At 40.6% G+C, this 25233-nt stretch overlaps 1 protein-coding gene across 1 annotated transcript in view; it reads left to right on the top strand.

Moving 5' to 3' along the window:
- The window catches only part of LOC122561527 (mitochondrial 10-formyltetrahydrofolate dehydrogenase-like), a 141582-nt gene that overhangs the window by 69538 nt on the left and 46811 nt on the right, over positions 1-25233 (top strand). Inside the window, exons 7-13 of the mRNA XM_043713262.1 lie at positions 9702-9836; positions 10854-10979; positions 17116-17207; positions 17415-17562; positions 17884-18003; positions 18841-18968; positions 21347-21497. Coding sequence (XP_043569197.1) covers positions 9702-9836; positions 10854-10979; positions 17116-17207; positions 17415-17562; positions 17884-18003; positions 18841-18968; positions 21347-21497 — 900 coding nt within the window. The remainder of the gene's footprint in view (positions 1-9701; positions 9837-10853; positions 10980-17115; positions 17208-17414; positions 17563-17883; positions 18004-18840; positions 18969-21346; positions 21498-25233) is intronic.

Here is a 25233-nt window from a genome sequence, read left to right as displayed (position 1 = left end):
AACGCCTTCTTCACTATCCTATCTACCTGCGAATCCACTTTCAAGGAGCTATGTACCTGCACTCCAAGGTCTCTTTGTTCAGCAACACTCCCGAGGACCTTACCATTAAGTGTACAAGTCCTGCTAAGATTTGCTTTCCCAAAATGCAGCACCTCGCATTTCTCTGAATTAAACTCCATCTTCCACTTGTCAGCCCATTGGCCCATCTGGTCAAGATCCTGTTGCAATCTGAGGTAACCCTCTTCGCTGTCCACTACACCTCCAATTTTGGTGTCATCTGCAAACTTACTGACTGTACCTCTTTTACTCGCATCCAAATCATTTATGTAAATGACTAAAAGTAGAGGACCCAACATCCCTCTTATGATCTCATTAAACTGTTATGGCCAGCGCAACTCCCATTTATGAAATCTTTAATCCATTTAACGGCTCTGAATCTTGTCCTAATAACAAATACCACTGAGAAACTACCTCAGAGAAAAATAAACTTATTACAAACTCATAAAACTACCAACCAAACAAAGCAGTTAGTCCCTTCAAGTTGTGCAAAGAGCTCCCTACGGGGATGGGTCCATTTGTGAAGCTTGGAGTTCAGCCATTCATTCACAATGAAGTCCTCTGTTCAGCTAAACATTAGGTTGTCTAAACCTTCTTGAAATTTATTACTATCTTCCTCACTGTTCTCTGTATATCATATGTCATCTGCACAAATTGTAATTGTATGTTGTATGCACATTCCTCTCCGAGTCCAAGTCATTAATCATACAAAAATCAGCCATGGACCTGGAAACATTAAAATTAGAAACAGGTGTATGCAATTTGGTCCTTTTTGCCTTTTAGTTCAATATGATCACTGTGGAACTCCACTGGAAACAGACTTCCAGTCACAGGAACACTCCTTTACCATCATCCTCTGCATCCTGCCACTCAGCCAATTCTCTATTCAATCCATTAAATCTCCTTAGATCCCATGGACTCTTACCTTTGCTAACAGTCTTCCACGTCGGACGCTATCAAAAGTCTTGCTGAAGTCCAAATAGACTATGTTGAATGCATTGCTGTCATCTACACAAGTGGTTACCTCTTTGAAAATTCAATTGAGTTGGTCAGATATGACCTCAACTTCAGAAAACCACTTGACTGTTTTTGATTATTTCCTGCTACTCCATGTGCTGACTAGTTCTGTCATTCAGAATTGCTTCCAATAGTTTCCCCGCTGGTGAGGTTTGATTGACTGGCCTGTAGTTTCCTGGTTCATCTCTCCCTCCCTTCTTGAATAATACTTTGACTGTACTCCAGTCTTCTGGCACTTCTCCTGTGGCCAGGGAGGAATTGAAAATTATTGCAAATGCCTCAATTATTTCTCCCTTGCCTCACTCAACAGCCCAGGATATGTTTCATTCTGCCCTGGAATGTAGAGGCGCCTAGGTCTCATTGTACCTCTCCCTTTCCCATTCCATCACCATTTAGATAATAATCTGCCTTGCTGTTTTTGTTACCAAAATGGATCACCTCACATTTATCCACATTATATTTCATCTGCCTGTTCACTCAACTTATAGAGTCATAGAGTTATTTAGCAAGGAAATAGATCCCTTGGTCCAACTAGTCCATGTTGATCATGTTCCTAAACTAAACTAGTTTCATTTGCCTGATAGTCCAAATCATGATTAAATCATGATTATGCTGCATCATCATAGTTCATGCTCCTATTCAGTTTTCTGTCATATGCAAACTTGGACTCATTACATTTAGTTTTCTCATCCCTGTGGTATCCTACCAGTTACTACCTCCTACTCCATAGATGTCCCTTTGCCAAATTTACATCTGTGCTGCTGCCCCTTATCTCATGGGCTATACATTTTCTAACAAGTCTCATATGTGACACTTTACCAATCTGTCTTTTGGAGGTCCACGCATACAAGATTAACTGTACTGTCCTCATCCACACTCTGTTCCCTCTTTTAAAACTCAGGACAGTTAATCAAACACCATTTGTCTAACATAAATCTATGTTGACATTTCTTCTTTTTAGTCCATATCTGTCTAAGTGCCTGTCAGTATTCTCTGGGATCATTGTTTCTATAGCCTTGCCTATCACCAGTGTTAAACTGATTGAATCTAAAAGACTGCAAAGGAAAGTCGATGGGCAACTGACAGACTGATAGGCCTGCCCAGGCCATAATGCACTGTGAGTGGGCTAACATGGTGTGGAGTGGAATTCCACACCTCAGTGGGAGAAAGGCTGACCCTCTGGAGCTGCTGGCCAGTTTGATTGCTGGCAGCTCTAAATGCCCTGGTAGTCTCAACAGTTTGGTTGTGGGCAACCCTAAGATGAAGATCCCCAAAAAACTCTGGACCCAGCTAAGTAGGGAGCATTGGTGGGAACAGTTTGAGCATCTTGAACATAGTAATGCCCCCTTACCACCATTTCAAAATTTTTTTAAAAAACTGCTCAGCTGTCCGCGTCATTGTGTGGGCTGGATAATATTGGGGTCATAGAGTCCTACAGCATGGAGACAGGCCTTTGGCCCAAACTGGTCCATGCCGACCAAAATATCCATCCATGCTAACCCCATTTCCCTGCACTTGCCCCGTATTCTTCTAAACCTTTCCCATCCGTGTATTAGTCCAAATGCCTTTTTAAATGTTATAAGTGTACTCGCCTCAACCACTTCCGCTGGCAGCTCATTCCATATGCGTACCACCCTGTGTGTAAAAACATTGCCCCACAGGTTCCCTTTTATTCTTTCCCCTCTAACCTTAAACTGATGCCCTCTTGTCCTCGATTCCCCAACCCTGGGAAAAAGATTGAGTGCATTCACCTTATCCATGCCTCACGTGATCTTATACAGTTCTACAAGATACCCCCCTCGGTCTCCTGGGCTCTAAAGAAAAATGTCCTACCTTGTCTAACCTCAGTCCCTTGAGTCCTGACAACATCTCTGTAAATTTCTTCTGCACTCTTTCCAGGTGACCAAAGCTGAACTCAATACTCCTTGTGCAACCTCACCAACATCCTATACAACTGCAGCATAGCATCCTAACTTCTATACTCAATGCCCTGACAGAGGCAGGCCAGAGTGCCAAAAGCTGCCTTCATTGCCCTATCTACCTGTGACTCCACTTTCAGAGAACTATGCAGTTGAACTCCAAGGTCCCTCTGTTTCACTACACTTCTTAAGACCGTACCATTCACAATGATTTGACTTTCCAAAGTGCAAGACCTCACACTTATCTGTATGAAACTCCATTTGTAATTTCATGGCCCACTTATCTAGCTGATCAAGGTCCTGCTGCATTTCTGATAACTTTTCTCACTGTCCATGATACTGCCCATTTTAGTGTCATCTGCAAACTTACTAATCATGCCTTTAACATTCTCATCCAATCATTGATATAGATAACAATAGTAATGGGCCCAGCACCGACCCCTGAGGCACTCCATTCAACACAGGCCTCCAGTCCAACAAGCATCCTTCTGCTATTACCCTCAGCTTCCTACCTTCAAGCCAATTATGGATCTAATTTGCCAGCTCAAGATAGCTATGTCTGAGAAGATTAGGGTGAATCTAAAGAGATTCTTTAAGCATATTAAAGGAAAAAGAATAACTGGAGAAAAAATAGGACCCTCAAAGACCAAAGTGGACTTGTATGTGTAGAACTGCAGGAGATGGGCGAGGTCCTCAATGAGTTTTTCTTCTTTGTGTTTCCTGTGGAGAAAGACACGAAGACTTGGGGACACTCCATATCAGAGTAGAGGAGGTATTGGATGTATTAAAATGAATGAAAGTGGATAAATCTCCTGGTCCTGACCAGATATATCGAAGAACATTGCAAGAAGCTAGAGAGGAAATTGCAGGGACCCTGGCTGATATTTTTGTATCATCGTTAATCATGAGTGAGGTCCCAGAAGAATGGAGAGTAGTGAACGTTGTGCCCTTATTCAAGAAGAGTTGCAGAAGAAGACCTGGGAACTATAGACCAGTAAGCCTTACATCTGTGGTGGGTAAGTTACTTGAGAAGATTCTGAGGAATAAGATATATATGCATTTGGAAAGACAGGGGTTGATTAGGAGTAGTTAGCATGGCTTTGTGTGTGTGGGAGATCATGCCTCACAAATTTGTTAGAGTTTTTTGATGAAGTGACCAGGAAGATTGAAGAGGACAGGGCGGTAGACGTAGTCTATATGGATTTCAGTAAGACCTTTGATAAGATTCCAGATAGTATGCTTCTCTGGAAGGTTAGATCGCATGGAATCTGGGGGGAGCTTGTAAATTGGATAGGAGAAAGTGAGGTCTGCAGATGCTGGAGATCAGAGCTGAAAATGTGTTGCTGGAAAAGCGCAGCAGGTCAGGCAGCATCCAGGGAACAGGAGAATGATTCCTGAAGAAACGTCGATTCTCCTGTTCCCTGGATGCTGCCTGACCTGCTGCGCTTTTCCAGCAACACATTTTCAGCTCAGTTGTAAATTGGATACTCAACTGGCTTGATGGTAGAAAGAAGGCGCTTGTTGGATTGGAGGCCTTTAACGAGTGGAATTCCTCAGGGGTCAATGCAGGGTCAATTGAGCTTTAACTAAGCTTATTTGACTCTTAATTATTCCTTTACATATAGTGGGCAGGGCAAGTAACTGAGGTGTCAGTGGGAGAGCAGTTTGTGGCAAGTGATCATAATTCTATTAGATTTCAAATATTTATGAAAAGGATCAAACATTTCTAAATTGAAGTAAGGCCACTTTTGATGGCATTAGTCAGAAACTTGCAAAAATTGATTTGGAGGTGCTATTTGCAGGTGAAGTGATTGTTGGCAACTGGGCGGCCTTTAAAAATGAGATAACAGGAGTTTAGAGACAGTATGTTCCTGTTAGTGTGAAAGGCAAGCTGGAGGTGTAGGGAATGCTGGATGACTAGAGAACTTGAGGCTCTGGAAAAAGAAGGAAGCATATATCGGTGAGGCATACAGACAGCCTCGATTGAGTGAATCCATAGAGGAGTATACAGGCGGTAGGAGTATACTTAAGAGGGAAATCAGGATGGCAAAAAGGAAATGAGATATCTTTGGGAAATAGAGTGAAATAGAATCCAAAGAGATTCTACAAGTACATTAAGGGCAAAAAAGTAACTAGGGAGTTACTTTTAGATCAACTTAAAGATCAACGTGACTGTCTCAGTGTGGAACCATAGGAGATGGGTGAGATACTAAGTGAATATTTCATGCCAGTACTTACTGTGGAGAAGGACATGGAAGCCAGATAATTTGGGAAAATAAATAATGATGTCTTGAAAAAGTTGATGTTACAGAAGAGGAGCCACTGGAGGTCTCAAACTTTATAACGGTAATTAAATCCCCAGGACCTGATCAGATGTTTCCCAGAACTTTGTAGGAAGATAGAGAAGAGATTATTGGACCCCTTGCTGAGATATTTGTATCATTGACGGCCATGAGTGAGGTGCCGGAGGACTGGAGGTTGGCTAATGCTGTAATATTATTTAAAGAAAAGCCAGGGAACTGTTGACCAGTGAGCCTTACATCAGTGGTAGTTATGATGTTGGAGGGGATTCTGAGGGACAAGATTTGCATGCATTTGGAAAGACAAGGACTGATTAGGGAGAGTCAACATGCTATTGTGCATGGGAAATCATATCTCACGACGTTGATTGAGATGTTTTTGAAGAGGTGACAAAGGAGATTGATGAAGGCAGAGGAAGGTAGACATTGTCTAAAGGGACTTCAGCAAAGGGTGCAACAAGGTTCCATATGGTAGACTGGTTCGTCAGGTTAGATCACATGGGATCCAGGGGAAACTACCCAATTGGATACAAAATTGGCTTGGCAGTGGGAGACAGAGGGTGGTGCTAGAGGATTGCTTTTTGGACTAGAGGTCTATGACTAGCAGTGTGCCACAGGGATCAGTGCTAGGTCCACTGCGTTTCATCATCTATATTTACATCCAGATCATTTATATAAGAGGTATGGTTAGTTATTTTGCAGATGACACCAAAATAGGTGGTGTAGTGGACAGTGACGAAGTTTATCTCCGAGTACAATGGGACCTTGATCAGATGAGTCAATGGACTGAGAGTTGACAGATTTGGTTAATTTAGGTAAATGTGAGGTGTTGCAATTGGTAAGGCAAATTGGGGGAGGACTTATACAGTTAACAGTAGGGCCCTGGAGAGTATTGCTGAAGAAAGAGACCTAAGGATTCAGGTGCATAGTTCTCGGGGTGGTCCTTTCCTTCTTTGATGAACTGCCTGGATTAGAATAATGAGTAAATGTAGGTGAATCTTAAGGTCACTTTTAGTCTGGCCTGACATATCTGCAGAGAAGCTGAGGTGACCAGTGCAGGTTCTAACAATGCTGTAGGTTTGCAGTGAGTGAAGTGCCATCCAAGTTTAAAATGGCATCCGCACCGTTCACACCCAAAAATCCTGATGGGGACAAGACTCTCCTGTCTGCTAACTCCATAAGATTCACCGTCCAACTCTAGAAACAACTTGATGAATAATTAATTACTAAAAATTAGACGTTTGCATGAGAAAACTTGTCCTGGGTCTAAACAAAATTGGTAACTTCTAATGTGCCTGATGCCATATTTAGAGTCCAAATAGAAGATTCTGCCCCCGAATTGGAAATAAGTAATAGCAGAATTGTTAAATAATTACCTTGTATCAGGTTTTTGCAGTAAAGGAGGAAAATAAAATGAGGGATATAGGAAAGATAAAACTAAAACAAGGGGAGAAACTAATTAGATTGAGTATATTTGCAGACAATGATGATGGAGAAACTAATGAAACTGAAGTTAGACAAAGCCCCAGGACCAAATGCAGTCATTATTTAAGATGGGGAGGAGAATTAAACTAGGAAATTAATGGTTTATTTAGTGTCTGTTTTGGGGAGGTTATTCAAATCCCTTTTTCAGGGACAGCGTGACAAAGCATTTGAACTAAAACTGATTAGGGAGACAGTTGATCAGAATATTGAATTGAATTGAATTTATTGTCATGTGTACTGAGGCACAGTGAAAAGCTTTATCTTGGGAGCAATACAGGCAGCTCACAGAGTTAGTAGCATAGATAAGTCAATAATTGGTAGACAGTGGCAAAAACAAAAACACAGGTGCAGGCAAATGCTAAGAGTTTGTGAGTCCATTCAGTATTCTAACAACTGTTTCGAAACTGGCTGGTGCATGTGTTCAGGCTTCTGTACCTTCTCTCCGTTGATAGAGGTTGCAGAAAAACATTGACAGGGAGGGATGGATCTTTGAGAGTGCTGGCAGCTTTTCCTTGACAGCGGGCCTGGTAGATAGATTCTATAGATGGGAAGTTGGCCTTTGTGACTGTCCGGGCCAAGTTCACCACTCTCTGAAACCGTCTCCGATCTCAAATGGTACAGTTGCTATACCAGGTAGTGATACATCCAGACAGAATGCTCTCGATGGCACACCTATAAAGGTTGGCAAAGTTATTTGCCGTCATGCCAATTTTACTCATTTGACTGAGGAAGAAGAGATGTTGTTGGGCCTTTGTAACCAATGCATCCACATGAAGAGTCCAAGAAAGCTTGTTATGAATGACCACTCCCAGGAGCTTGACACTCTCTACTCGTTTCACCGCTGTGTAGTTAATGTGTAGGGGGGCATAAGTAACATCCTGCCAGAAGTCAGTAATGAGTTCCTTGGTTTTGCTGGCATTGAGAGCTAGGTTGTTCTCAGTGTATCATTTTTCCAGGTCTTCCACCTCCCATCTGTGGTTTGTTTTGTTGCCATCTGAGGTTCAACCGACTATAGTGGTGTCATGAGCGAACTTGTAAATGTTAAGAATATTTTCTTACAGGTGAGAACTTTGGTACAGATTTGATATGCTGTGCATATATATCACTGTTGAATGGGGTCATTATCTTTAATTAGTGCTTTACATGGAAAAAGATATGGAATTTGATCTCTGAGCACTGGCCAAATCCCCAGAGGCCTTAAGTAATAAAAATGTAATTTGACCAAAACATACAGCAAGTTGCCGTAATGAAGGAACATAGAACAATACAGCACAGAACAAGCCCTTCGGCCCTCGATGTTGTGCCGAACATTTGTCCTAGCTTAAGCACCCATCCAATTACCTATCCAATTGCCGCTTAAAGGTCGCCAATGATTCTGACTCTGCCACTCCCACAGGCAGTGCATTCCATGCCCCCACCACTCTCTGGGTAAAGAACCTACCCCTGACATCCCCCCTATACCTTGCACCCTTCACCTTAAATTTATGTCCCCTTGTAACACTGTGTTGTACCCGGGGAAAAAGTCTCTGACTGTCTACTCTATCTATTCTTCTGATCATCTTATAAACCTCTATCACGTCCCCCCTCATCCTTCGCCGTTCCAATGAGAAAAGGCCTAGCACTCTCAACCTATCCTTGTACGACCTATTCTCCATTCCAGGCAACATCCTGGTAAATCTTCTCTGCACCCTTATGAACATAGACCCCAAGATCCCTCTGCTCCTCCACCTTACTAAGAATCCTACCGTTAACCCTATATTCTGCATTCTTATTTGTCCTTCCAAAGTCGACAACCTCACACTTGACAGGGTTGAACTCCATCTGCCACTCCTCAGCCCAGCTCTGCAAGGAAACTGCAGAAGTGGGCTACTTTTAATGAATGCTTTTGTATATTTTAAAGTATTAATGAAGAAAATTATATTTAACCATGTCTGATACCTGTGGAGTAATTGTTGAAAGTGCAAATTGAAGCCAAGGGTCCTTCCTTTCCTTGGGAAGTATTTGTAACCAAAGTACTTCCATGATACCCAGTCGCCTTTGGAATAGTATAAGCTCCACTAACTTAGAGTCATAGAGTTATATAGCACAGAAACAGACCCTTCAATCCAACTTGTCCATGCCTACCAGATATCCTAAACAAATCTATTCCCATTTGCCAGCATTTGCCCCTCATCCCTATCAACCCTTCCTATTCATATACGCACTCAGGTGCCTTTTAAATGTTATAATTGTACCATCTTCCACCATTTCCTCTGGCAGCTCATTCCATACACGCACCACTCTCTGCGTGAAAACGTTGCTCCTTAGGATCCTTTCAAATCTTTCCCCTATAAGCCTATGCCCTCTAGTTCTGGACTCCCCCAAACCAGGAAGAAGACCTTATGGAGTACAGAAAAACGTCGTGGCTGTAAGAGCTGCTTCTTTTTTGATGTACTTTCAGTGTTGGAGCTGATTTCCTCAAATTCTAGGAGCAGTAATTACTGTTTTATAAGCTGTTGCATTGCTTTGGAACTTTAGAAAAATATTTCACTGCTTTGGAATATTGAAATGAATAATAACTGGTATTGATGAGTTGTATTCACTTGTTTGTCCACCAGTGATGATCCATACGACCAGGAAATACCAACATATTTTTGGGCAACCCATTTGCAGAATGCAGTACTAAATCTTGTCCCTGCATGATTGTTTGCAAGCATTTGTACCAAGAGATCACATGGAAGGTTCAGAGAGTTTCACCAGGTGCAATCTGGAAAAATGATTTGGAAAAATTACTGTGAATACATTATACAACAGCTTACAAAAGGATTGCCACTGAATTTATTTATAATGTAGCAAACACTAAGTGTGTTTTTTTTGTCTGAAAGATTACTTTTTTCTGCAGTGCATCAGTTAACAGTTGTATATTATTTCTTGCCCATTTCAGGCAGTCACCTTGTATGGTTCCTCCATGTATAAAGGTGCAGTACCATCAGGCCAGCCGTTGGAGATCAGCAGTGCTAGTAAGTCTGGTCTAGTAACCAGCAATGGACTGGTGCTCTTTGGCAATGATGGAAATATGGTAAGACTTTATTGCACTGATCTATCATAGTAATGGAATGATTTTTCTAAATCTAAGGCTTCTAACTTTCTTCAGATGCTTGTGGTGAAATATGAGTTTCTCTAAAGCAACTCTTTAAGTAAAAGCAAAGTAAGTTTGTTCATGAATTAAAATTAGTTTAGAATTAATGATAGGAACAAGTTAAACCCCTAGTATTTGTTGCTTAAAATGTTATTTGTAAATGTGTAAGGCCCCAAAGGATCCTTCCACATCTGACAGAAATTTACCTGTCACAAATGTCATCTGCTATATCCGTTGCACCCGATGTAATCTCCTCTAAATTGGGGACAGGACATCAACTTGCAGATTGTTTCAGAGAACATCTCTAGGACACCCGTACCAACCAACCCCACTGCCCCGTGACTGAACTCTTCAACTCCCCCTCCCACTCCACCAAGGACATGGAGGTCCACGGCCTCTTCCATCGCCAAACCCAATCATCCGACACCTGGAGGAAGAACACCTCATCTTCTGCCTTGGGACTGTGCAACCACACAAGATTAATGTGGATTTTAGCAGTTTCCTTATTTCCCCTTCCCCCACTTTATCCCAGTCATAAGCCTCTAACTTGGCACTGCCCTCTTGATTCTCCATTGTCTTTCCCATCTATCCGCTCCACCCTCGTCTCCGACCTATCATCTTCTCCCCCATCTTCATCTACCTCTTACATTCTCAGCTACCTTACCCCCCGGCCCACCGCCCTCCCATTTATCTCTCAGCCCCCTAGCCCACAAGACTCATTCCTGCTGAAGGGCTTATGCCCGAAACATCAATTCTCCTCCTCCTTGGATGCTGTCTGACCATCAATTGTCTTTGGATTGTCTTGGCTGATTTTATTAAATACAGCATTGTCTTGGGATCTCTTTGTTTAGAGTTGTGTAGTGAGTTTACATAGAGAAAGCATGAGGTTGCTCAGTCCTTTTGGTGGCATGGCTACCCTTTGTATTTTAGATGAGTGGTAAGTATTGTGTTTTGCAGCTGTTGGTTCGAAATCTTCAGTTTGAGGATGGAAAAATGATTCCTGCCTCCAAATATTTCTCTTCTGGTGAGACTGTCTCTGTGGAACTGACTGAAGAAGAAAAGAAGGTTGCAGAGGATATAAAGGTAAATTCAGATTTTATGGAATTAGAATAACACAAAGGTGAAACTTCTTTGTCTTTAATGTGCTTTTTTTGTTGATATTTGTTTTCTGCCTCGCTCTATCTGACAGTCTCATTCTTTCAGTGGAGCTATTGACTATCCTTTTATATTTTAAGGATGTTCTGTTCAACATCCAAAAAGCTCCAAATTGTCATTGATTGGCAGGTATATGATAGAAAGATGCAAGGATTGGGGTGTGATTAAGCATTGTTGAGCTAAGTGTTAAAAATCTGAATAAATTTAGAACAAAAGTCAAGTTAACAGCAGATTTTCCCAGAATCCTGGCCAGCATGGAGGTTTGGAGGGATGTGGACCATTGGCAGGCAGAAGGGATTAGTTTAACTTCATGTTCGGCATAACATCGTGGAACAAAGGGCCTGTTCCTGTGCTGTGCAGTTCTATGTCCCACCCTCCCTCATTGGTCTCATTGCTATTTATGATATTATGGGAATACTGCATCAGTTACTTGTGGGACAGTCACTGCTCTTTATCAAGGTTTTAATTGTAGGTTTTGATAAATGTTTGGAATTACTTTTCAATGGAAGTGACTGCAGCAAAGATTTTCAGGTTATTTGGATTAGTGTTAGACAAACTTAATGACTGTGTTGACATAGTCAAATGATAATCTTTGCTGAGCTGAAAGGCTTTGCTTTGAACCAAATACCTAGTTACATTTGTGAAAACTCACATTATTGTTTCATTATTAATTTTTAAAAGCTGGACCACGTGAAAGCATTTCCTTGGGTTCTCAGAACTTCTGCAATAACAACGGCAGAGGCCATGCATGCCTTCTCCTAGGAATCGGGGAAGTTACAGTACGTAACTGTGACGATCTGAGGGTATCCGAGCCATAACAAATACTAATATGATTTTGCATTGCTTTCTGAGTGAATCAGACTTCCAGGGCTTTGTGAATGGCATGTAGATGTGGATTTCACCAGTTTCCTCATTTCCCCTCCCCTCACCTTATCCCAGGTCCAAGCTTCCAACTCAGCACTCCCCTCTTGACCTGTCTTATCAGTCGATCTTCCTTCCCATCTATCCGCTCCACCGTCCTCTCCGACCTATCGTCATCATCTCCACCTTCACCTCCCTATCACATTCTCAGCTACCTTCCCCCGCCCAGCCCCACCCCCCTCCCATTTATCTGTCAGCCTCCTTGGCCCACAAGCCTCATTCCTGATGAAGGGCTCATGCCCAAATCGTTGATTCCCCTGCTCCTCGGAAGTTGCCTGACCGGCTGAGCTTTTCCAGCTCCAAACTCTCGACTCTGATCTCCCGCATCTGCAGTCCTCACTTTCTCCTTTGTGAGTGATACTTCCCTTTAATGTTGGATGTTTAAGCTGCATATTTATATTTAAAGAATGATGCAAGGGTGGAACATAGAACTGTACAGCACAGGAACAAGCCCTTTGGCCCACAATGTTGTACTGAACATGACACCAAGTTAAACTAATCCCTTCTGTCAGCCAATGGTCCACATCCCTCCATTCCTTGCTTATTCATGTGCTTATCTAAATGCCCCATTATATCTACCTCCACCGCTACCCCTGGCAGCAGCGCATTCCATGCATTACCACTCTGTGTAAAAAAAAACTTGCCCCTCTCATCTCCTTTGAACTTTCCCCCTCTTTCCTTAAATATGTACCCACTAGTATTAGACATTTCAAATCTGGGGAAAAAGATTTTGACTGTCAACACTATCTATTTCCTGACTCAGAAAGCCAACTGTTACTTGTCAAGCTGGTCATCAAAAGGTAATATTCCTTTTCTGAATCAAAGGAATTTGATTCCTTTCAATTGAAGGAAATTGAAACTTAAAAGAAATGGAGTCAGGTGGCAAGTATGCTGAAGGTATCTAGTTGTGTCTTATTGCCACCTTACTCGAACGCTGCACTGCCTTGGTGTTCTAAATCTGCTTGATCATTATGGATAAGCAAAAATGTCCTTCAGTTCAATATTGATGAGACTGGAAGCCAACACCAACTCTATTCGCAAACCACTGATTTTATCCCTTTCCTGACCACTTTTGCGTTAGACAATCCCTACAGTGTGGAAGCAGGCCATTTGGCCCATCCAGTCCACACCAATCCTTCAAACAGCATCCCATTCAGACCACACACACCTATCTCTGTAACCCCACATTTACCCTGACTAATCAACCTAGCCTGCACATCTCTGAACACTATGGGCAAATTTAGCATGCCCAGTCCACCTAACCTGTACATCTTTGGACAGTGGGAGGAAGCTGGAGCACCTAGAGGAAACCCACACAGACATGGGGAGAAAGTGCAAACTCCATATAGACTGAGGGTCAAATCGAACCCAGGTCCCTGTGAAGCAACAGTGCTAACCACTTGTATGTACATTATTTAATTTTCACCATTTTTGAAGCTTCCAAGCTCATTTCTGTGTAACTTTAGCTTGTCTTTTGAATTTTGCAGAACATTTCATGAACAAGGAGATATTGAATGAAGAGCTATAATTGCCCAATTGCTATTGAAACAGCCATTCTGTATAATCCTTTAAAAGCAAAGAGACAAATGTCCAGCTGGCCAGGAGATTAATCTGCCCCTCTTCAATATAAGTGGAATAGTTCAGCTTTGAAAGCAATATAGGAGGAGACTCATTAGGATATTTACATATTGAAAGCTTTGAAGTTGGTTGGATAAATGGAGAAGGCTGTTGAAGAAAGCATAACAGTTTTGCTTTGCTTTGTAAATAGAGGCTTAGAGGGCAAAAACAATTAAATTATACCAAATCTTTATAAAACACTGGTAATATTTAAAAACAAGCTGGAGAATTGTGTCCAGTTCTGGACATAACATTTTAAGGAAGATGTTAAGGCCTTGGAGAAGGTGTAGACAAGATTAATTGAATGGTACCAGGAATTTCAGTTACATGGAGATACAAGAGAAGCTTGCATAGTTCTCAGAGCACAGAATGTTAGGGGAAGATTTTAATAGAGGTGCTAAAAATTCTGAATGGGGTTTTGATAGGATATAGAAGGAGATAATGCTTCCACCAGGACACCACCATACTGTAAGTAATCTAATCTAATCTAATCTAATAGTTCTCAGAGCACATAATGTTAGGGGAAGATTTTAATAGAGGTGCTAAAAATTCTGAATGGGGTTTTGATAGGATATAGAAGGAGATAATGCTTCCACCAGGACACCAGCTTTTAAGATCCAGAGGGGAGATGAGGACAGTTATTTTTATGCAGAAAACATTTGTGATTTGGAATGCCCTATCTGAAAGGACAATGAAAGCAGATTCAATAATAAATTTCAGAAGAATTGGATAAAGGACTCTGGGGAAGGAACAGTGGATTGGGACTGAGTGAACAGCTCTTTCAAAGAGCCATGCAGGCAGTGGGTAATTAGCTTCCTTCTGAATTGTATTTGTTCCATGGTTTTTCAAATGAAATCTTTAATTTTTGAGTATCACCGATGGATAAATTCATGAAACAGTTACAGCGCAGGAGGGGGCCATTTGGTCTGTCAAAACTCTGCTGACTCTGCAAGAACAACAGACTTGGAGCCACTTCAATGGTTTTTGACCCTGCCTCACCAGACTCATAGGCAACATACTCAATTCCATTCACTGTTTCCATACTTAAACCTGAGCACGCTGATTTTCAATTGCTCCTCAGCTACTTTATCCAGACTTGTTAAGCATTGAACATTTTTATCAAATCACTTCTCAACCTACTCTTCTCCATGGAGAACAACCCCAGTCTCTGGTTTGTCAGTGTAACCAAAGTTCAACGTCACTAGAGTCACAGAGTCATAGAGACATACAGCATGGAAACAGACCCTTCGGTCCAACCCATCCATGCCGACCAGATACCCCAACCCAATCTAGTCCCACCTGCCAGCACCCGGCCCATATCCCTCCAAACCCTTCCTATTCATATACCTATCCCCCCAGTCTATACAGCCTCTCCCTATAGCTCAAATCCTCCAACCCTGGCAATATCTTTGTAAATCTTTTCTGAACCCTTTCAAGTTTCACAACATCATTCCGATAGGAAGGAGACCAGAATTGCATGCAATATTCCAACAGTGGCCTAACCAATGTCCTGTACAGCGGCAACATGACCTCCCAATTCCTGTACTTAATACTCTGACCCATTCCTTTTTTAAAAAGAAGTTCCTTCATGAGATGTGACTGGCACTGGCAAGACCACCATTTGTAGCTCATCCATAATTATCCTTGAATGATTTATAAACCTTCAAACACTGGTCCTAAAATATGGTGCCAAAAACTGAACATAATATTCCAGTTGAAGCTGATTTGTTTCTTTATCACAACTTCCCTGCTTTAGTATTTTTATGACTCTCGTGATAAAGTCCACAATTCTGTATGTTTTATCAACCATTCTCTTAACCTTCCCTGTCACCTTCAATTTATACACATATCCCCAGGTCCCTCTGTTCATGCACCCTTTGTTTTGTACTGCCTTGCACTGCTCTTTCTGTCAAATTAATTACTTCACACTTCTCTGCATTCAGTTTCCCACGGCCACCCATTCTACATCCTTTTTTCATTTTAATATTATCCTCCTCACAGTTTACATCTGTGAACTGTGAAATGATGCCCAAACATCAAGTTTTAAACCCTTGTAAGAGGAAGGATCCCAACATGAACTTTTGGGAATCCCCACTATACACAGTTCTTCAGTCTGAAGCAACTGTTGACCACTACTCTCTTTCCTGTCATTCAGCCAATTCTATATTTACATTGCTACCATCTGCTTTACACTGAGTTCTAACATTTCTCAGAAGTCAATTGTGTAACACTTTAATGTCCTTTGAAAATCCGCATACACCACATCACTACCTTTATCAACCCTCCCTTATCTCATCAAAAAGTGTGAGAAAGTTAATTCTCTGTGTTGGCCTTCTCTCAGTTGGCTGAGTGACTATGAATTTTGGCCTGCATGCTCATTTCCAAAAGCTTCCCTACCATCAAGGTTAAACTGGTGTGACATTGTTGGGCTTATATGTGGGATTGAAGAAGGGTGTAACATTTATTTCATGCATTCAGGAGGTATGGGCACCACTTACTGGGCCAACATTTATTGAGAGGCTGGTGGTGAACTAAGTTTTTGAACTGTTGCCAGTTGGTAAAAGTACCATTTGGATATATGTACAACCACAATGCCATTAGGAAGGGAGTTCTAGGATTTTTGACCCAATTATACTGAAAGAACTGATATATTTCCAAGTCAGGATGGTGAGTGATATGGAGGGGAACTTGCAGATGGTGATATTCCCATTTATCTGTAGGCTTCTGCTTCTCTGTGGAAGCAGTTGCGGGTTTGGAAGGTGCTATCTAAGGAGCCTTGGTGAACTTCTGTAGTGCATCTTGTAGATGGTACATAATGCTGCTACTGAGTGTTGGAGGTGAAGGGAGTGAATGTGGTGGCGAACAAGCAGTCTGCCTTATTCTGGAGGGTGTCAAGCTTCTTGAATATTTTTGGAGCTGCACTCATTTAGGCATGTGGGGAGTATTCCATCAGACTCCTGAATTACGCCTTGTAGATGGTGGGCAGACTTTAAGGAGTCAGGAGGTGCCTGCTTGCTGTAGGATTCCTGCTCTTGTAGCCAAGAGTATTTATATTACTAGTTCAATTTCTGGCCAGTGGTTGCCTTCAGGATGTTGATAATGGTGTTTTATTGACAGTGATGCCATTGAATAATAAAGATGGTTTGGTTCTGTCTTGTTGGAGATGGTCATTGTGTAACACTTGTGTGGCATGACTGTTAGTTGCCACTTGTCAGCCTGGATATGGGGCATGGACTGCTTCAGTTTGCAATTCTCTAAACTTCTGGTACCATCCCTCAATTCCAAGTCTTGGAAGACCCACTCTTATATGGACTATATCTTTGTTTATTTTGAGCTGAAGAAGATCATTGCAGTATATTAGTTGTATTTGGAAGTGGGTAAGTTGTCCAAGTGGAATTGAATGAGAGGAAATCTTTGACATATCTTGGAAAACTTAACATATGGGGGTTCACTGTAGCAGCTTTTTCCAGAATAGAATATGTCCACTTTTATGCACAGGTGGGTTTGTTCTGTTATTATCTTCCAGGCTATCTGGAAATCAATTTTGAGCAATGTTGAAGCCATTGAGGATACCACCGATTTCTTCAAATCTGGAGCAGCTTCCATGGATGTTGTCAGGTAACTATCTTCTCTTCTTTTTAAACTCTGTGTGTTTGTGTGAAGCTTTGTGTGAGCCACAGTACGTCACTCGCTCACTGAGATGCCGACAAATGAATATCCAATTCCATTTGAAAATTTTACCAAATTTGTCTTGTGAGATATATTTATCTTGAAATTCTGTATAAAATCCACCCTGCTTGAGTAAAGCCATCGGTATATGTTTAGGCTGGTTGAAGAAATTAAACAAAAATGCAATGGCCTGCAGCTGCAAAATGAAGATGTCTACATGGCAACGAAGTTCGAGGATTTCATCCAAATGATTGTGAGGAAACTGAGAGGAGAGGACAAAGAGGAAGAACTGGAAGTGGATTATGTAAGTGCCATAACATCAGTTCATTGATCAACAATCTAGTCAGTTTCCCAGCCTCTGATGTGGAAAGTAACTAACTTATTACAATTACAATTTACAAGCCACATTCCAATCAACATGATGAACTGAGGTCATGAATCTGTCTTCAGCTCTTAGAATGAAGACATTTTAAAGTTGCAGTTGTCACAGGGATTGCTGTGTTTCCAAATTGTTGATTATCTTATTAAAGGTTTGTGATTATACCCTCAGAAATTCTTGGCAATCTTTCAAGATGATCAAGAATGAAGATCCACACAGTTTATGATATTCGGTTCAAATTTTTAGGTTTTGATGGATGTAAATGATATGACTGTGAAAATGCCACACCAGTGCTTCATCGATGGCAGGTTTACAAACGCTGAGGAAGGGAAGACATACAATACCATCAATCCCACCAATGGCTCTGTGAGTAACCGATCTTCCAGTGAGGTTCAGTCATCTGACAAAATAGACTGGTATCTTCAGCAAGGACAATGCTAATTAATTCTGTCACAAAGCCGGTCCTTTTTTCTAAAAGCTGTTCCTTTTCTCAAGGATACTGTGCCCTTGATTTTATTCAGATGGCAAAACATTCTGGGCTTTGAATCGGCTAGGCTTGTATAGAGATGAAAGGATGTTGGGAGGCCTCTTTGTTTATGCGTAAACAGATGAGACTTTACGCCAAAGCTTATGTTTTAGAATTGACCTGCATAATGAAAGGGGAGTGGTCAGTCCTGGAAGCTGAAGTCCTGGTTCAGTCAGTTCAGCAGTGGGCTGTGTGGAAACAGGCTGCTAGACTCTCTCTCCTTTTGCCCTTCTAACTTCAACCTGTAAGCCTTTGTTTCATTTTCACTATGTTTAAGGGGGTTTGTTTATTGGGACTGTTGTGCATATTCATAACAGCATAATTAAGTCTAGTTTGGATAGATTGACTTCTGTAAGTATTCTATATTTTATTCATTGTGTTTCATTCTGTAATTTTGTGAATAAATCTTTGTCTGTTTTAAAACCTGGCAGTCAACCTAGCTAACTTACCTAGGTAACAACCTAGGTAATTTTCACTGTACACTTACTGAAACAAATTGCAAAGTTACGGACTGGGCTGCCTGCTTAAGAGTGTTTTGAGTGGTCTGGCCTAGTCCATAACAATTCCGTGTTCTGAACAACTGATAGTGACAACAATATAACTCTCATTAATAGGATGTTCATGATTTGTAATAGCCATTGATAATGAATTAGTAAATTCATTGGTCTGTTTGGCAGGTGATCTGTGAGGTGTCATATTCATCAGTTGCTGATGTTGACAGAGCTGTGGCTGCAGCCAAAGATGCCTTTGAAAATGGACAGTGGGGAAAGATGAATGCAAGAGACAGAGGCAGATTGTTGTACCAGTAAGGCTTTTCTGATATTCCCAATACTCACAATATATGAGAATATGCACTATAATGAAAGTTATTTGATTTCCAGACTAGTTGTTACTCCTAACTTCACCAGCTAAGTGTTGCACAAAACTAGATTGAGCTGCAGGACCATGTGTTTCTCCACATATATGATGCAATGCCTTTTTTTTAACATCCTTGCAGGTATCTTTTTGGTTGAGGAAAAGTTCTGTTCAAATAGCCTAATTATCTCGTCAGACCCCCAGCAAAACTATGTCACTGATTTTTTAAAAGAGATGCTTGTAAAAATTGTTTTAATACTGCATCTAAAGTAAAGTTCGAAGTAGCAAATATTACCACGCCCACCCCCCCACCCCCTCCTCCCCCCAAAAGAAAGTCTCAGTGACACAGCCAATTCAGTCTGTTGTGACAATGCTGTCACTTAAACAAGGTTATTTGCCCTTGGGGCTTTTTTGTAAGGATGGTCCTAAAGGGAGAGGTACCGAAATGTCTGGGAGGAGTCTAGTTTAACAATGGTGGGGGGATGGCCAGTTCCCCCAGTTCAGGTTTCTCCTAGCTTGGTTTAGTTTTGTAGCTGTCAGCAGCTCTGGAGTGCAGAGAGGTTCCAAGCTTCAGCAGATGATTCCTGTCTGAGTTTTCTCTCTGAAATCTCTTTGGAAGTTGTTCCCTTCTGCTTATAGGAGCCTGTGCTTGAATTTACCTTTTGCCAAAGGGGTGTGTTTATGGAATATTGGTGGATTGGAACTGTTCCTTAGTTAAGTTGCTGTACCAAGACGGTTAAGTTTTCCAGTAAAGTTATCCTAAATTCCATTTTCTTTTGTTCGTGTTTCAACTGTAGTGTTTAAATAAATTCTGGTTCGCTTAAAGCTGAGTGGTTTGACCAGCTGCATCACACCTGGAATATCCATTTCACATCTGCTTTTAAAAAAAGAAAAAGTTAGGGTCTAGGCTATCTTCTTAAAATATTTTGAGGGGGTCTGGCCTGGTCCATAACGTCTTGCTGTGCTGCACTCTGCTCTTGTCTCCCAACGAGCACCATGTAATCTCTGACGATGGCAGTTCACTGATGTGCTTAGTCAGCAGTTTCGTGTTATTTACAGATCCCCTGAAAATCTACATATAACTCCAGGACTCAATGGTTTGAGAACACTGTCTTAGAAACCATTTTCATACATTTAGAACAGATTACTGAAAAATTGAAATGCTTCCACAATGACATGTTGTTAAGCTTGTTATCGTTAAAGTGGTTGAATGATAGATAGACAGCTTGAAACTTCATAACTTTAAGAAGGGACATACCATGTGAATTCGTATCATCCCTGGCCACTGAATAATTTGTGTATTCCCAGTGGTGATAATGAGTTGGGTATTATTAAGGAAAGATACATTTTGTGGATGTTTTTCATCTTGAATTCTTCAGGGCAATTCACACTATTTCTGATTCAAGGGGAAAACTGACATTTATGTTGCATGAGAGGAGATTGCTGATCAGCTGGCCAGTGAACTCTGATTGGTTGGTAAAGATGTTACCATAGAGAATGCACTAATCAAATTTAAACCAAGTAGGTTGACTCCGATCGGTTAGGCAGTGCCCTTAGACATGAACTGGTTCAGTTTAAACAAGTGCAGTGTATGTACTTTTTGTCTGGAAAGAACAGTTCCATGTGTGTTAATATTTGTACCTTCCAGTACACACAAGTATGCTGCACAGAATATATACACTCATTGTGCCTGTTTCGACTAAACAAACTAGGTCTTAGGCATGTGCTGATTTATTCCTCAGGGCATTGCCCTGATCAAATCCACGAGGTAAAAACAATGACTGCAGATGCTGGAAACCAGATTCTGGATCAGTGGTGCTGGAAGAGCACAGCAATTCAGGCAGCATCCGCCGAATCCACGTCAATCTGCCTAGTATAAAATTTAGACATAGCCTGGTAGTTAACTGACATTCACCATTATTTGGTGCATTTGTCATGGCAATTCCTCAGCCAACCCATTAGCACTCATGTCTCGCATACATTACTGTAGTATTGTTATGAATTGTCCCAGTAAATGCAAGATGAAAGTTTCAAGCTAAATGTGTCTTTTTTTTCAGAAATATTCAAGTTTTGTGCTACCAGACAACAATAATAAGATTAGTTGGAAATTTGCATTTAAATTAATATCATCAAAATGGTAGATGATCGAATAAAATTTTGTGTGTAACTTCCTAATCACACCACCACAGTAAATTACAGCACATAATATTGTTTTCTGAGAGAGCGTCCTGTAACACTATGAGGAATTGCAGATCTGCAATCTTTCAAGATTTGGAATTTCTTGTTTTAAAGTATCTGTGTTGCTGAGTTTACTTTTTTCAATTGTAGACTTGCAGATCTAATGGAGGAGCACCAGGAAGAACTGGCTACCATTGAGGCTATTGACTCAGGGGCTGTGTACACACTTGCTCTGAAGACGCATGTTGGAATGTCCATTCAAACATTCAGATACTTTGCAGGATGGTGTGATAAGATCCAGGTACAGAATGAATGAGCACACCCCTTAGATCTTCCATTTGCTTATTATGAAAATGGAAAATCTTTGTTAATGCATAAACATATGTAAAAGTTAGGAACAGAGTATGCCTTCAACCTGTGAAGCCTACTTTGCTGTTTAATTTGGAAGATATGGCTGATCTGATTGTGGCTTCGTCTCCGTATACCTAGCTACCCCGATAATCTTTGATTCCTTTGTTAGTCAAAAGTCTACTGTGCCTTAAAAAACGCAATTAACCTGTGTCTGCTGCGGTCAGCGGAAGAGAGTTCCAAAGATGTACCATCCTCTGAGAAAAATAAAACTCTCATCTCCCTCTTAAATGGGTGACGCTTTATGTTTAATATGTGTCCCATAGTTCTGCTCTCTCCCACAAAGGAAAACATACTTCCAGTGTCTGTCCTTTTCGGTCCCCTTAAGATCTTATATGTTTCAATAGGATCACCTTTCTAATCTCAATGGATAGCCCAGCATGTCCAGCCAACTGATTTTGAATGCATTTACAGTCCTTCTTTAATAATGAGACCAAAATCGTATATACTTTTACATTCTGTAGAAAAACATGCCTACTTTTAAATTCTATTTGCAATAAATAAAAACACTCCCTAATCAGTTGCCGTACTCAAACTAGCTTTTTGTGATTTATTTGTGAACACATCCAGATCCCTGTGTATTTTAGAGTTCTACAATCTCTCTCCATTGAAATGATATGCTGCCTTTCTACTCTTCCTGCCAAAGTGGATAACTTTACATTTTTCCACATTATACTCCATTTATCAGAGTTTTGTCCACACACTTAACCTATCTATAAATCTTTCCAGAATCCTTGTGTCCACATTACACATTACTTTGTTACCTATCATTGTGTCATCATTAAATTTGGCAACCATCCATTCAGTCCTTTCATCCAAGTAATTAATATAGAATTATAAATAGTTGCTGTGCAAGCATTGATCCCCGTGTCCGACAAAAGACCCATTTCTGCCCATCCTCTGCTTCCTATTAGCTAGTCTGCCTCTGTCCATATCCCCTATACTATGAGCTCTTTTTTTGGGTAATAATCTTTGATCTTGTACCTTGTCAAATGCTTTCTGGGAATCTTAAGTACAGTACATTGCATGTTACTTGCTCCAAAAACTCTAATAAATTTGTCAAGCATAGTTTTCTCTTTACAAAATCACGTTAATTCTGCCTGATTGCATTAAGATTTTCTAAATGCTCTTCTATGTCCACCTCAATAGATTTCAGCATTGTCTTCCTGGCACCTGTCAGAAAGGCAAACTGATTTATAGTTTCCTTTCTTTTTGTATCTTCTCCTGAGTATTGAATCACATTTGCTATTTTCAAATCTGATTGGACAGCAGCCATTTCTTTTAACATTTTCAAATTTTCTTTGTAAGCAACTTGGTTGGAAAAGCAATTTTTAAAAGACAGAATGGTTTAGGTACAAGCTGCACAACCACTTTTGAGGGATGGGGAATGGTAGAGTGGATAGTAAGAGTTTCATGTTGGATGAGCACAGGAAGTCATTCAAACAGGCAATGTAGTCGAAAGGATTGATGCAGCTCCCTGCATCTGAGAGTGAGAATCTGGAAGGCAGTGTTGCCTGCCTTCGTCCAGAGTTCTGGGCATCTGTCAGGGCTGGATGAACTCCATCAGGGCCAAAAGCTTATTAAATTTAGTTCTAACAATTTTTTCAGCAGTGATTTCCGGTTAATTGTAATTAGTTTAAGTCCCTTTCTCCCTTCACATTCTGACTCCCAGTTATTTTGAGATTGTTATTTGTATCCTCCACAGTGAAAACAGATGCAAAATACATTGAATTGATAAGTCGTTTCTCACATTTTCATGATTAATTCCCAGAGTCATATTCTCGAGGATCAGTGCTCGCTTTACTTACTCTTTTCCTATTTAAATACCTTAAGAGACTCTTGCCATTTGTTTTAAAATTTTTAGCTTGCTTTCTCTAGTACTTTTTTTCACGCCTTATTGATCTTTCAGCCATTTTTTTCCTTTTCTTTATATTGAGATAAAAACTGTCTGATTATATATTATTTTTAATATCATTTAATTCAAGTTTGGGTTTTGGATTTTGTGTTAGTGACATATCGATTTTCTCTGGGCCTGGAGTTAATAATTCACTTGTAAATATGTGTGTAGCCACGTGATTTCTTTGAAAATAGTTTGTGAGAGGATCTTTGGTAGCACTGATGAGTTTGTGTTCACTTTAGCATATTTTAACAAGGTAAACCTTGTTAAATTTCTCAATTTCTAACAGACCTGAGACATTTTCTTTCAGTTTTACTTGTTTTGGCTTTGAAGTGCTTGGACAGAGATGGTTGAAGAGACCAGTGGTCCTGAGAAAGGGACAATATAGAAAAAATAAGTAGCTTTTGAGCAAGGAGCTAGTGTTAGTTCCCAAACCAAACTGTTGGGATAAAACCCTGAAGAGGCTATTTTAAGTTCAGGTGTATTATAGCTCTAGGAAGAACCTATCAGATATTTCAGTCTTGGAGTTAAAGCCATAATTGCCTTATACCTATTGAGATGTTAGGAACAGATTTTTTCTCCGCTCTGGTGTAACTATGAGAAAGGGAGTGCTTTTGTATGCTGTACAAAGTATGTTTATGATAGTAATTCATTAAGGAATGTTTCGTGGTTATGCTTTTTTAAAAATATATTTTTATTAGAAAAATAGATTTTTAAATATTACAGCAAGTACGAAGCAATACAATTCAAAACAATACAAAAGTTAAAAAAACCAACCCACCCTTGTGTACAAATGTATAAACATATATAGAAAAGTATAGAATAAAAAAAACCCAAACTGGCTATTTAACTAAACAAGTAAATAATAATCAACAACAAACTAATAAATAGTAATAACTCAACCCAGCCAAACAAAACGCTCATACGTTCACAGTTCCTCCTCCCTGGATATTGGACTTGTAAAACACAATTGTTACGGCTGTATAAAAGCCGTTGTTAGTGTGGCAGATAAATCTGTGTCCAGGTATTCCAAATCTGTGTCCAGGTATTCCAAAAAGGGCTGCCATGTCTTATAAAAATTCTCAGTTTTGTGGTGTACCATATTTGAGAGAAAATCCAAGGGAATCTGCTCCATAACAATCTTCCGCCAACCTGACAGGCCTGGGGGATTTTCAGATATCCAACCTAGCAAGATATTCTTTCTTGCACAGAACGTGAGAATGTTGAAAAGTTTTTTTTCTTATGCGCATCTGCAGGGAATACTGTGGGCAGGCCCAGAAAAAGAGAGATAGGGTCCTTCTCCACCCTTACACCCAAATTCCTCTCCATTGCACCCACCACAGCACTCCAATATGTTTGAAGCCTATCGCAAGACCAGAGACAATGGGTAAAAGTACCCATACAAACTTTGCACTTGGGACATGTTGAAGATACCACTGGTTTAAATTTTGACAAACGGTCCAGAGTCAAGTGGACCCTGTGGAGATTCTTCAACTGTAAAGCATGGGTCCTTTTGCAAATTAATATCTTCCTTGCATTCTCCCAAATATTCTCCCATGCCTCTGGGGAGACTTCCAACACCCAGCTGTCTCTCCCACGCATTGCAGAGTCGATCAAACTCATCTGAGGGGGCACCCCCCCCAATTGATGACATAATGTATTGACAGAAAGTGTACTCTTAGCACTTAGCACCCCTCTCTCTATGTCAGATTTGTAGGGATCACTCATAAGT

This window comes from Chiloscyllium plagiosum, chromosome 23 (assembly GCF_004010195.1).
Source record: "Chiloscyllium plagiosum isolate BGI_BamShark_2017 chromosome 23, ASM401019v2, whole genome shotgun sequence".
In the NCBI taxonomy this organism is placed as follows: Eukaryota; Metazoa; Chordata; class Chondrichthyes; order Orectolobiformes; family Hemiscylliidae; genus Chiloscyllium; species Chiloscyllium plagiosum.
The sequence above is the reverse complement of the archived record's forward strand: the minus strand, read 5'-3'. Positions and strand labels throughout refer to the sequence as shown.